Source organism: Pristiophorus japonicus, chromosome 4 (assembly GCF_044704955.1).
Source record: "Pristiophorus japonicus isolate sPriJap1 chromosome 4, sPriJap1.hap1, whole genome shotgun sequence".
Lineage (NCBI taxonomy): Eukaryota > Metazoa > Chordata > Chondrichthyes > Pristiophoridae > Pristiophorus > Pristiophorus japonicus.
Genome location: NC_091980.1, coordinates 153,032,351 through 153,046,465, shown reverse-complemented (window position 1 = coordinate 153,046,465; position 14,115 = coordinate 153,032,351). Strand labels below are relative to the sequence as shown.

Below are 14,115 nucleotides of genomic sequence, written 5' to 3'. Positions count from 1 at the left end.
AGATGCTCAGTACCTCAGTGCCCGCTTAGTCTTGTGCTCAGAATCATAGCAAGTCTCAGGATTCAACAGTCCTCACTGTATCTGGGGCCGAGGGACACTGAAAGTTGCATTACCAGCCCCACCATAGTCCTAGATTTGGGGGGAATGCAGACACAGCAGTTAGAGAGGGAGAGCGTATGGTCAGTGAGAGAGGGTCAGAGTACGGACCGATCAGTGAGAGAGGGCCAGAGTGCGGACCGGTCAGTGAGAGAGGGCCAGAGTACGGACCGGTCAGTGAGAGAGGGCCAGAGTGCGGACCGGTCAGTGAGAGAGGGCCAGAGTATAGACTGGTCAATGAGAGAGGGACAGAATACGGACTGGTCAAAGAGAGGGACAGAATACAGAACGGTCAGTGAGAGAGGGTCAGAGTACGGACCAGTCAGTGAGAGAGGGACAGAGTATGGACCGGTCAGTGAGAGAGGATCAGAGTACAGACTGGTCAGTGAGAGAGGGCCAGAGTACGGACCGGTCAGTGAGAGAGGGCCAGAGTATGGACCGGTCAGTAAGAGAGGGACAGAATACGGACCGGTCAAAGAGAGGGACAGAATACGGACCGGTCAAAGAGAGGGACAGAATACAGACCGGTCAGTGAGAGAGGATTAGAGTATGGACTGGTCAGTGAGAGAGGGACAGAATACGGACCGGTCAAAGAGAGGGACAGAATACGGACCGGTCAGTGAAAGAGGGTCAGAGTACGGACCAGTCAGTGAGAGAGGGAAAGAGTATGGACCGGTCAGTGCGAGAGGGCCAGAGTACGGACCAGTCAGTGAGAGAGGGACAGAGTACGGACCGGTCAGTGAGAGAGGGACAGAATACGGACCAGTCAAAGAGAGGGATATCGTACAGACCGGTCAGTGAGAGAGGGTCAGAGCACGGACCAGTCAGTGAAAGAGGGACAGAGTACGGACCGGTCAGTGAGAGAGGGTCAGAGTACGGACCGGTCAGTGAGAGAGGGTCAGAGTACGGACCGGTCAGTGAGAGAGGGACAGAATATGGACCAGTCAGTGAGAGGGCCAGAGCATGGACCGGTCAGAGAGAGGGCCAGAGTATGGACTGGTCAGTGCGTGAGGGACAGAATGCAGACCGTTAGTGAGAGAGGGACAGAATATGGACCGGTCAGTGAGAGAGTACGGACTGGTCAGTGAGAGAGGGAGAGAGTACGGACCGGTCAGTGAGAAAGTCAGAGTAGGTCAGTGAGAGAGGGAGAGAGTACGGACCGGTCAGTGAGAAGGTCAGAGTATGGACCGGTCAGTGAGAGAGGGAGAGAATACGGACCGGTCAGTGAGCGAGGGACAGAATATGGACTGGTCAGTGAGAGGGACAGAATACGGACTGGTCAGTGGTAGAGGAGGAAGCTGTGGGATGAGCTGGGTACAGGCACAGTGCTATCTTGCTCTCTCTGATATGTAACATGTTAAAATCCCGGGGTTGATGCTGCTGCACACTGACTCTCCCTGTGCTCCTCTCCAGGTTCTGGTGAAGCGAGCTCGTCATCTGGCAGTGATGTCTCTCCTTCGCAGTCTCCACAACTCTCCCGGTGAGTAGGTTACACCTCTCTCTGCCCGAGGCTCTATTACAGTAACACACCCTACATGCAGGGGCCCCTCTGTGTTTTCTCCTCTCATTTCCTAGAGGCACTGATTGTAACGGGGTTACAAAAATTCTACGGGTCTCTCTCCCATACCTCAGCCATTCTTCATGTGGGAGCCAAGTCGGTGCGCGTCAGGTTGCTATTCAACTATGGTGGCATTACCACTGAACCCAATCCAGATCTCTCCGGTAAGTGCACACAAACTCATGTATACACGTGCACGCACGCTCGCGCGCACACACACTCGTACATGTGCACTCGTGTATACACACACACGTACACTCATGTCCAGGTGCATGTATGTGTGCTCACATACTTACTTTCAAGCACAGAATCCACGCTATTCGCCTCCCAGTCGAGTCATTGAGGCCAACTGTATAACCTGATATTTGCCTAGGCTCAGAAGGTGTGGCACTGGGTGGGTGATCGTCAAATATTCTGGGCTTTCTGTTCTTCAGTCATACTCCAGGTAACACAAATCTAAGTTCGAAACCGGGCAGGAACGCATCATCATACACAAACCATCCAACACACTACCCAGTACATGGCAGGGGCACAGCTTTGGCCATAATCCTTCCCCTGGTTCCTGCACCCTGGGTGTAATCCTTCCTCTGGTTCCTGCACCCTGGAGCCTGGTTGTTAAACCTCCCAGCCAACACCAGTGGATGAGAGGAAGTTGTGCACCAACAGGTAATATTGAGCATATTCTGTGGAATGGTTGGATTACCTAGGATCTGCTGCTGAAATATCTTACTTACTCTGCTAAAATACACTATTCTTTATCGAAAGGAAACTACCCCAGGCGATGCCCTGCCTCACTACCGAAAGCTCTGTAAAGACACGGACCTCCTCAGAGAGACTCGGAAGCAACGAAGATTTACTTCCCAGGTACAAGGTGTCCATTGGTGGGGAGGGGAATGGAGAGTGAGGAGTGCCTGTAGCTGAGGACTGGGAGTGTGCTCTGACTGTAATGTGGGTTCAGGATGGCAGCTACAGTCACCCCAATCCATCACACACTGTTCATGTTTATATGGCCATAGGCAGTCCCCTTGTAATCGAGGAAGACTTGCTTCCACTCTAAAAATGAATCCTTAGGTGGCTGAACAGTCCAATAGAGAACCACAGTTCCTGTCACAGGTGGGGCAGAGAGTCGTGGAGGCAAGGGGTGGGTGGGACTGGTTTGCTGCACGCTCTTCCCGCTGCCTGCACTTGATTTCTGCATGCTCTCGGCGATGAGACTCGAGGTGCTCAGCGCCCTCCCAGATGCTCTTCCTCCACTTAGGGCAGTCTTTGACCAGGGACTCCCAGGTGTCAGTGGGGATGTTGCATTTTATCAGGGAGGCTTTGTGGGTGTCCTTGTAACGCTTGCGCTGCCCACCGTTTCCAAGTAGAGCGCTTGCTTTGGGAGTCTCGTGTCGGGTATGCGGACAATGTGGCCCGCCCAGCGGAGCTGATCGAGTGTGGTCAGTGCTTCAATGCTGGCGATGTTGGCCTGGACGAGGACGCTAACGTTGGTGCGTCTGTCCTCCCAGGGGATTTGCAGGATCTTGCGGAGACATCGCATGCAATTGATTCACTGCTTTGACATTGTAGTTTACCGTCAGAATTTAACTGTGCCCCTCCACAGAAGGTAGCTTTAGAATATTGCCACACACAAAGTGTTTCTGGGTATTATACATATACCCCAATGCCATTCACTGTTATATGATAACCCTTATATATATATATATATATCTGTTATCCAATGTTCCCGCTAGATGTGTGCGCCCATGTGGCCGTGCAGTGATGGGAAGGTCCCGCCAGGCCACGCACCGGCTTTTACACGGCAAATACCGCGCATGCACATTGAAGGGAACATTGCTGCTACCATATTGACAATCTTACATCAATAGCCATAAGAATATAAGAAATAGGAGCAGGAGCAGGAGTAGGCCATTTAGCCCCTCGAGCCTGCTCCGTCATTCAATGAGGTCATGGCTGATCTTCTACCTCAACTCCACTTCCCTGCACTTGATTCCCTTAATATTCACAAATCTATCGATCTCTGTCTTTAACATGCTCAACGACTGAGCTTCCACAGCCCTCTGGGGCAGAGAATTTCAAAGATTCACCACCCTCTGAGTGAAGCAATCACTCATCTCAGTCCTAAATGGCCAACCCCTTATTCTGAGACCGTGACCCCTGGTTCTAGACTCCCCAGCCCGGGGAAACATCCTCCCTGCATCTACCCTGTCAAGCCCTGTAAGAATTTGGTATGTTTCAATGAGATCACCTCCCATTCTTCTAAACTCTAGAGAATATAGGCCTAGTCTACTCAATCTCTCCTCATAGGACAATCCCCACATCCCAGGAATCAGTCTGGTGAACCTTCATTGCACTCCCTCCATGGCAAGTATATCCTTCCTTAGATAAGGAGACCAAAACAGTATACAATGCTCCAGGTGCGGTCTCACCAGGGCCCTATATAATTGCAGCAAGACGTCTTTATTCTTATACTCAAATCCTCTTGTAATAAAGGCCAACATTCCATTTGCTTGCTGTACCTGCATGTTAACTTTCAGTGATTCGTGTACAAGGTCTCCCAGGTCCCTCTGACATTTCATAGAAACATAGAAACATAGAAAATAGATGCAGGAGTAGGCCATTCGGCCCTTTGAGCCTGCACCGCCATTCAATGAGTTCATGGCTGAACATGCAACTTCAGTACCCCCTTCCTGCTTTCTCGCCATACCCCTTGATCCCCCTAATAGTAAGGACTACATCTAACTCCTTTTTGAATATATTTAGTGAATTGGCCTCAACAATTTTCTGTGGTAGAGAATTCCACAGGTTCACCACTCTCTGGGTGAAGAAGTTTCTCCTCAGCTCGGTCCTAAATGGCTTACCCCTTATCCTTAGACTGTGACCCCTGGATCTGGACTTCCCCAACATTGGGAACATTCTTCCTGCATCTATCCTGTCTAAACCCGTCAGAATTTTAAAAGTTTCTATGAGACCCCCTCTCATTCTTCTGAACTCCAGTGAATACAAGCCCAGTTGATCCAGTCTTTGTTGATATGTCAGTCCCGCCATCCCGGGAATCAGTCTGGTGAACCTTCGCTGCACTCCCTCAATAGCAAGAATGTCCTTCCTCAAGTTAGGAGACCAAAACTGTACACAATACTCCAGGTGTGGCCTCACCAAGGCCCTATACAACTGTAGTAACACCTCCCTGCCCCTGTACTCAAATCCCCTCGCTATGAAGGCCAACATGCCATTTGCCTTCTTAACCGCCTGCTGTACCTGCATGCCAACCTTCAATGACTGATGTACCATGACACCCAGGTCTCATTGCACCTCCCCTTTTCCTAATTCAGATAATAGTCTGTCTCTCTGTTTTTACAACCAAGGTGGATAACCTCACATTTATTCACATTATACTTCATCTGCCATACATTTGCCCACTCACCTAACCTATCCAAGTCACTCTGCAGCCTCATAGCATCCTCCTCGCAGCTCACACTGCCACCCAACTTAGTGTCATCCGCAAATTTGGAGATACATTTAATCCCCTCGTCTAAATCATTAATGTACAATATAAACAGCTGGGGCCCCAGCACAGAACCTTGCGGTACCCCACTAGTCACTGCCTGCCATTCTGAAAAGTACCAATTTACTCCTACTCTTTTGCTTCCTGTCTGACAACCAGTTCTCAATCCACAATTTCCTGACTACAAATCCTTACCTCAAGTTGCCACTTGGTTCCACAGTTTTGTGCCAACTATTCCCATTATAAATCTCGATGACCACATTTAATATAAAAGGCCCGTTGTCAACAGGCTCCTGTCACTGTCCAATTACTGCCTCTGATCATCAGGGAGTGCTCGGTGCTCTTTCCCCACAAAATGGTTACTGAACAGTTTTCATCCATCATGTTTTGTCATGAACTAAACCCTTATTTTGGACATTAGATATTTCAAATAAAGGCAAAATATTACATATTGCACATGATTGAATTTGTCGATTGAATTGTCTTTTCTGTCTTTTAAAGCATTCGTTAAAGTTTTTAGTTGGAGGACCAATCCCTCCCAACAAACTTGTTGGTGAATTCAAATTGTACAATCTGAGCATATAAAAAGAAAGACATATTCTTATAGCACCTTTCACCACCACCGGACGTCTTAAAGCTCATGACAGCCAATGAAGTAGTTTTGAAGTGTAGCTCCCACAAACAGAAATGTGATAATGACCTGATAATCTGTTTTAATATTGATTGAGGGATAAAGATTTGCCAGGACACTGGGTATAACTCCCCCTGCTCTTCTTTGAAATAGTGCCGTGGGATCTATTACGTCCACCCGAGAGGGCTTAACGTCTCATCTGAAAGACAGCACCTCCGACAGTGCAGCACTCCCTCAGCACTGCACTGTGTGTGTCAGCCTGGATTTATGTGCTCAAGTCCCTGGAGTGGGACTTGAAGCCACAACCTCCTCACTCAGAGGCAAGTGTGCTGCCCACTGAGTCACGGTTGACACAATGTATAGCAGCTATACCAGCCGTCAACTGCTGATATACAATGAACCCAATCTCCAGGATGCACCTGAACCTGAACTTCTGCAGTATTGTTCTTTCCTCCTTGCAGTTGCTGCCCAGTCGTTTTTGAAAATTATTTGAAGAAAAGCTAGGGAGAAAATTATATAGAAAATTTGAAAAATTGCAAAGACTGTATTTGAAAGCACTGTGTATATGTCTGAGGGTGTGTGAGAGGGGGAAAAATTATACTTTATTAACTTCAGAAAGTATATTAATCTGAGAGATGTTGTGTCTTTCCTTATCTTAATTTGATTTCATGTTTCAAATAAAACAAATTGGTTGGATTTTGAAGTAAAAAGTCACATCTGTCGAGCAAGACATTAGAAAGTTCTGGAAATATCCAGCAGGTCAGTCATCATTGGCTGAATAGAGGGGACAGACATGTTGATGTTTAAGTTGTGGGCTGTTCAGCTGAGGTTTCTGATGAAGGGTTCACCCTTGAAATCTGACCGTCAAGCATTTTCTGTTTGTTTCACATTTCCAGCATTTTGAGCAAAGATTGCGAGTAGTAATTTAACAGATAAGTGGTTAGTTGATCCAATCAGTATCCGATGGGCTCGATATAACTGAATCAGATGTATTAAAGGCGTACCAATGACCAGCCGGTAACCTGAGATCAGTCAAATCTCAATTGGTCCAAGGGTCAGCAAGTGCCACAACATTGATCCATCCGTCAATCGGCCAAAATAAATTCTGCAACTGTATTTAAAGTGCTTCTATCTAGGGGGAGCTTTACTCTGTATCTAACCTGTGCTGTACCTGCCCTGGGAGTGTTTGATGGGACAGTGTAGAGGGAGCTTTACTCTGTATCTAACCCGTGCTGTACCTGCCCTGGGAGTGTTTGATGTGACAGTGTAGAGGGAGTTTTACTCTGTATCTAACCCCGTGCTGCAACTGCCCTGGGAGTGTTTGATGGGACAGTGTAGAGGGAGCTTTACTCTGTATCTAACCCGTGCTGTACCTGCCCTGGGAGTGTTTGATGGGACAGTGCAGAGGGAGCTTTACTCTGTATCTAACCCGTGCTGTACCTGCCCTGGGAGTGTTTGATGTGACAGTGTAGAGGGAGCTTTACTCTGTATCTAACCTGTGCTGTACCTGCCCTGGGAGTGTTTGATGGGGCAGTGTAGAGGGAGCTTTACTCTGTATCTAACCCCGTGCTGTACCTGCCCTGGGAGTGTTTGATGGGGCAGTGTAGAGGGAGCTTTACTCTGTATCTAACCCGTGCTGTAACTGCCCTGAGAGTGTTTGATGGGACAGTGTAGAGGGAGCTTTACTCTGAATCTAACCCCCTGTACCTGCCCTGGGAGTGTTTGATGGGACAGTGTAGAGGGAGCTTTACTCTGAATCTAACCCCCTGTACCTGCCCTGGGAGTGTTTGATGGGACAGTGTAGAGGGAGCTTTACTCTGTATCTAAGCCAAGCTGTACCTGCCCTGGGAGTGTGTGATGGGACAGTGTAGAGGGAGCTTTACGCTGTATCTAACCCGTGCTGTACCTGCCCTGGGAGTGTTTGATGGGACAGTGCAGAGGGAGCTTTACTCTGTATCTAACCCCGTCTGTACCTGCCCTGGGAGTGTTTGATGGGACAGTGTAGAGCGAGCTTTAATTTGTATCTAACCCGTGCTGTACCTGCCCTGGGAGTGTTTGATGGGACAGTGTAGAGGGAGCTTTACTCTGTATCTAAGCCAAGCTGTCCCTGCCCTGGCAGCGTGAGACGGTTCATGAACTTGGAAACTGAGCTAATTTATTCGTGTTTATTTCATGATGTTTAGGAGAACTCCATCTTTCAGGCTTAAACAAAGCAGTTTATCGAATCTGTCTGAACAGGAAGAGGACCAGCTGGACCGGTCCACAAACAATGGCACAATGCTCGGAACAAACAGGACAAAAGGTACCTTGGTGCTAGCTCACTTATTGTTAGGGAGTACAAGTGTGGGGAGAGCTGGTTTGTGTATTGGGAGTGTGAGGAGAGCTGGTTTGTGTATTGGGGCTGTGGGGAGAGCTGGTTTGTGTATTGGGAGTGTGAGGAGAGCTGGTTTGTGTATTGGGAGTGTGAGGAGAGCTGGTTTGTGTATTGGGGATGTGGGGAGAGCTGGTTTGTGTATTGGGGATGTGGGGAGAGCTGGTTTGTGTATTGGGAGTGTGGGGAGAGTCGGTTTGTGTATTGGGGATGTGGGGAGAGCTGGTTTGTGTATTGGGGCTGTGGGGAGAGCTGGTTTGTGTATTGGGGATGTGGGGAGAGCTGGTTTGTGTATTGGGAGTGTGGGGAGAGTCGGTTTGTGTATTGGGGATGTGGGGAGAGCTGGTTTGTGTATTGGGGCTGTGGGGAGAGCTGGTTTGTGTATTGGGGATGTGGGGAGAGTCGGTTTGTGTATTGGGGATGTGGGGAGAGCTGGTTTGTGTATTGGGGCTGTGGGGAGAGCTGGTTTGTGTATTGGGAGTGTGGGGAGAGTCGGTTTGTGTATTGGGGATGTGGGGAGAGCTGGTTTGTGTATTGGGGATGTGGGGAGAGCTGGTTTGTGTATTGGGGATGTGGGGAGAGCTGGTTTGTGTATTGGGGATGTGGGGAGAGCTGGTTTGTGTATTGGGGATGTGGGGAGAGCTGGTTTGTGTATTGGGGATGTGGGGAGAGCTGGTTTGTGTATTGGGGCTGTGGGGAGAGCTGGTTTGTGTATTGGGAGTGTGGGGAGAGTCGGTTTGTGTATTGGGAGTGTGGGAAGTGAAGATTAGAGCCAGAAACAATGTTAATCCAATAGGTCTGTTTGAGAGCTGTAAATATAATCCTGCGCCAGTAGCTGGCTCAAAGCTTCCCACTCCCGGTAAATACTGTTCACAGCGTGCCTTCATTTTTCACTCACCGACCGCCCCCCCCCCCAAACCCAGACAACACAACCCCAAACCTCGACCCCCCCCCCAATCCCAGACACCCCCCCCCCCAAACCCCAATCCCAGACACCCCCCCCGCCCCCCCAAACCCAGACACCTCCCCCACCCCCCCAAACCCAGACACCCCCCCCACCCCCCCAAACCCAGACACCCCCCCCACCCCCCCAAACCCAGACACCCCCCCACCCCCCCCAAACCCAGACACCCCCCAACCCCCCCAAACCCAGACACCCCCCACCCCCCCAAAACCCAGACACCCCCCAACCCCCCCAAACCCAGACACCCCCCCACCACCCCCCAAACCCAGACACCCCCCCCAAACCCAGACACACCCCCCACCACCCCCCAAATCCAGACACAACCCCCCACCCCCCAAACCCAGACACACACCCCAAACCCAGACACCCCCCCCCACACCCCCCAAACCCAGACACACACCCCCACCCCCCAAACCCAGACACACCCCCCCACCCCCACCCCCCAAACCCAGACACACACCCCCCAAACCCAGACACACCCCCACCCCCCAAACCCAGACACACACCCCCCAAACCCAGACACACACCCCCCAAACCCAGACACTCTCTCTCCCCGCCCCCCACCCTCCAAACCCAGACACACACCCCCACCCCCACCCCCCAAATCCAGACACACCCCCCAAACCCAGACACTCTCTCTCCCCGCCCCCCACCCACCAAACCCAGACACACAGCCCCACCCCCCAAATCCAGACACACCCCCCACCATCCCCCAAATCCAGACACACCCCCCACCACCCCCCAAACCCAGACACACACCCCCACCCCAGACACCCCCCCTCCCCATCCCCAGACACACACCCCACCCCCACCCCCCAAACCCAGACACTCCCCCCTCCCCCCCAGACCAAAACACTCTCTCTCCCCGCCCCCCCCCAGACAGTAGCACTCCACCCCCGCATCCCAGACCCTGCCCCCCACCCCACATCCTAGACTCTCCCCTCTCCCCCTCCGCCATCAGAACAGGCGCTGATTGCATCGCATCCTCTGCTCCAGCTCCCCCGATGTTAAATCCGTGTGTTTTATCGATCCCCATGCAGTGAATGATTCAACAGGTGGTGACCAATTCGTGTCAGCTCCTCCACCAAAACCTCCTCACACCTTTTACAACAACCACGAGTACCCAGAGGGTGGGGAGCAGAAGAGTCTGGGCCTGAACACAGGTTAGTGTTACGGGCTCTCCATGGATCTACCTGCACTGCGACTCACGGCCCAACAAGCTGCTGCTCACCAGGCCTGGTGTAAGCAGCTGCTAACTCTACATCCATTATCTGTGCAATGGCCTTTCTTTTCCCAGGAAACATGTTGGGAAGTTTATAAACTGCACTTTCTTTTGTTATTTGAAGCAGGGATAATTTCCATTGTGGGCGGCTGTGTTTAGGATCACACAATCTGTACCTCGACCCACGATTGCTGTCCCCAGGAGGGAAGTGCTCAACTACCTTTTAACCCACTCCAGCACAAACCCCCACAGCCACGTAGCCATAGTTACTGCAGCAATCCCGACAGCCCCAGGCATGCTCAGCACAGCTTCCCATTGCTCCCAACCAGTCACCAACCCCGGAATTCACTGCTCTGGAAAATATACAACAAATTACAAAGTGTCCCCAGAGTCACCTCCACCTGACCCCATGTCCCCAGTGACCCCTACCTGACCCAGTGCCCCTCACCCCGTGTCCCCAGAGTCACCCCCACCTGACCCCGTGTCCCCCTACCTGACCCCATGTCCCCAGAGTGACTCCTACCTGACCCAGTGCCCCTCACCCCATGTCCCGAGTGACCCCAACCACCTGACATAGTGCTCCCCAGAGTGACCCCCCCCACCTGACCCCCAGTGTGAACCTCATCTGACCCTGTGACCCCAGAGTGACTGTGTACAGATGTCAATAAGGAGTGATTTTGTGAAATATTTCCAACCCCTTGTGCTTGCCAGGAATGAGCCGGACCCTGGGCAGTACCCCAAACCTGCATGTGGAACGAAGAAACTCGAATCTCTCCACCAACCGAGAGATGTTTGAAAGTCGGCGGAAGACCTGGGAGCCGGAGAGCTCTGCGACACCCAACAGTTTCACCATGCCAACCTTCCACCATATGCAGGACACTGACATGGAAGGCAGGAAGAAGAAGGAGAAAAATGTTTTCAAGAAATTCTTTACTACAAAGAAGTAATGTAAACCTGCCTCGCCCTCGCTCTCTGACTAACATTTCATCAGGAGCTGCACTGCCGAGCTTCACCCGTGTGACGGGTGTAACAGGAGTGAGTGAGTGAGTGAGCATGTCGATGTGTGACGGGTGTGAGTGAGTGAGTGTGTCGATGTGTAACGGCTGTGAGTGAGTGAGTGTGTCGATGTGTAACGGAAGTGAGCGAGTGTGTCGATGTGTAACGGCTGTGAGTGTGTGATGTGTAACGGGCGTGAGTGAGTGAGTGTGTCGATGTGTAACGGCTGTGAGTGAGTGAGTGTGTCGATGTGTAACGGGCGTGAGTGAGTGAGTGTGTCGATGTGTAACGGGCGTGAGTGAGTGAGTGTGTCGATGTGTAACGGCTGTGAGTGTGTCGATGTGTAACGGGCGTGAGTGAGTGAGTGTGTCGATGTGTAACGGGCGTGAGTGAGTGAGTGTGTCGATGTGTAACGGGCGTGAGTGAGTGAGTGTGTCGATGTGTAACGGGCGTGAGTGAGTGAGTGTGTCGATGTGTAACGGCTGTGAGTGTGTCGATGTGTAACGGAAGTGAGTGAGTGTGTCGATGTGTAATGGATGTGTGAGAGTGAGTCGATGTGTAACGGGAGTGAGTGAGTGTGTCGATGTGTAATGGGAGTGAGTGAGTGTGTCGATGTGGAACGGGAGTGAGTGAGTGTGTCGATGTGGAACGGGTGTGAGTGAGTGTGTCGATGTGGAACGGGAGTGAGTGAGTGTGTCGATGTGGAACGGGTGTGAGTGAGTGAGTCGATGTGGAACGGGAGTGAGTGAGTGAGTCGATGTGGAACGGGTGTGAGTGAGTGTGTCGATGTGGAACGGGTGTGAGTGAGTGTGTCGATGTGGAACGGGAGTGAGTGAGTGTGTCGATGTGGAACGGGTGTGAGTGAGTGTGTCGATGTGGAACGGGTGTGAGTGAGTGTGTCGATGTGGAACGGGAGTGAGTGAGTGTGTCGATGTGGAACGGGTGTGAGTGAGTGTGTCGATGTGGAACGGGTGTGAGTGAGTGTGTCGATGTGGAACGGGAGTGAGTGAGTGTGTCGATGTGGAACGGGTGTGAGTGAGTGTGTCGATGTGGAACGGGTGTGAGTGAGTGTGTCGATGTGGAACGGGTGTGAGTGAGTGTGTCGATGTGGAACGGGAGTGTGTGTGTCGATGTGTAACGGGTGTGAGTGAGTGTGTCGATGTGTAACGGGTGTGAGTGAGTGTGTCGATGTGGAACGGGTGTGAGTGAGTGTGTCGATGTGGAACGGGTGTGAGTGAGTGTGTCGATGTGGAACGGGTGTGAGTGAGTGTGTCGATGTGTAACGGGTGTGAGTGAGTGTGTCGATGTGGAACGGGTGTGAGTGAGTGTGTCGATGTGGAACGGGTGTGAGTGAATGTGTCGATGTGGAACGGGTGTGAGTGAGTGTGTCGATGTGGAACGGGTGTGAGTGAGTGTGTCGATGTGTAACGGGAGTGAGTGAGTGTGTCGATGTGTAACGGGTGTGAGTGAGTGTGTCGATGTGGAACGGGTGTGAGTGAGTGTGTCGATGTGTAACGGGTGTGAGTGAGTGTGTCGATGTGTAACGGGAGTGAGTGAGTGTGTCGATGTGGAACGGGTGTGAGTGAGTGTGTCGATGTGGAACGGGTGTGAGTGAGTGTGTCGATGTGGAACGGGTGTGTGCAGAAGTGTGTAGCGGGTCTTGAGACTAAAACAAAACTCTGGGTGGAAGCCCCACTTCCATCTGATTCTGATCAACATGTTACTTTGGGCAATCTAATTACAGTCTTTTCCAAAATGAATGGTTAATTTTGCTGCTGTTTATTAACGTACTGACATTACTGTGATGGTTCCTGTTGTGTATGGACAGGTTCATACTCTGGCTCAGGTCACTTTACAATGCAAGGCTGCCTTCACTGCTGAACTCCTTTAAACCTGCTGCAGGATGAGGGGAGAGAGAGAGTTTATTGGCTCAAGAGCCTGATCTCCGCCCGGCCCCTCCTGCTGGGAGAACAGGATTTGACCCATCCCCCCCATGGTTGAACAGCCAACAGCTCAGTCTCTGGGGCCAGGTGGGTGCAGTATTAGAGGCTGTCGGCTGCATGTGGACTTGTCTCATTTGGGGACATGTGGACACAACTGGCGGTGGAAGGTTTGTGAGGATGTGTGGAGGGACAGCACTGTGTCCTGTGACCCTCGGGGCATGGATACATTCAGCGGAGCCGCTGTAAAGAAGTGAAGGTGCCCTTTGTAACCTGACCAACCTGGGCAGGCAGCCCATATCTTTCTCTCGCTATAATTTCTACTTTAAAAATTTAAACAATAAAATTGAGATTTGCATGGAATGCCTTGTCATGTTCTACCTTTCACCTTCATAGAACGATAGAAATTTACAGCGCGGAAGGAAGCAGGCCATTTCGGCCCTACTATTACTGCCCTATAGATTTTGCACCTCAGAAATTTGCCTACATATTTGCTCTTTGATCTCCCTATGACTGTTTAGGGGTCTATAGTACCTTCCAACATGGATGATCCTTCCAACATCTCATCCCTTCTCACAGCTGTAATTGTTTCTTTAATCAATACTGCGATTCCCCTCTCCCCCACATAATTTTTTACCCCCACTCTATCCCGTCTGAAAACCCTGTAACCAGGAATGTTGAGCAGCCATACCTGCCCCTCTTTCAGCCTTGTCTCAGTAATAGCTGTAATATCATACTCCCAAGTGTTTATCTGTGCTCTCAGCTCAACTGCCTTATTCCCTGTATAGTTGATCGCTGCCTGCGGGGAGCATTTCTATATCGGGAAGGCGGG

The 14,115-nt window shown here is 51.0% G+C and overlaps 1 protein-coding gene across 1 annotated transcript in view; it reads left to right on the top strand.

Annotated features, from left to right (window-relative positions):
• Positions 1–13,646, top strand: part of sptbn5 (spectrin, beta, non-erythrocytic 5) — a 635,480-nt gene extending 621,834 nt beyond the window's left edge. The window contains exons 69-73 of the mRNA XM_070878655.1: positions 1,510–1,576; positions 2,420–2,518; positions 7,974–8,092; positions 10,166–10,288; positions 11,059–13,646. Coding sequence (XP_070734756.1) covers positions 1,510–1,576; positions 2,420–2,518; positions 7,974–8,092; positions 10,166–10,288; positions 11,059–11,294 — 644 coding nt within the window. The 3' untranslated portion in view covers positions 11,295–13,646. The remainder of the gene's footprint in view (positions 1–1,509; positions 1,577–2,419; positions 2,519–7,973; positions 8,093–10,165; positions 10,289–11,058) is intronic.
• The last annotated feature ends 469 nt before the right edge of the window (positions 13,647–14,115 follow it).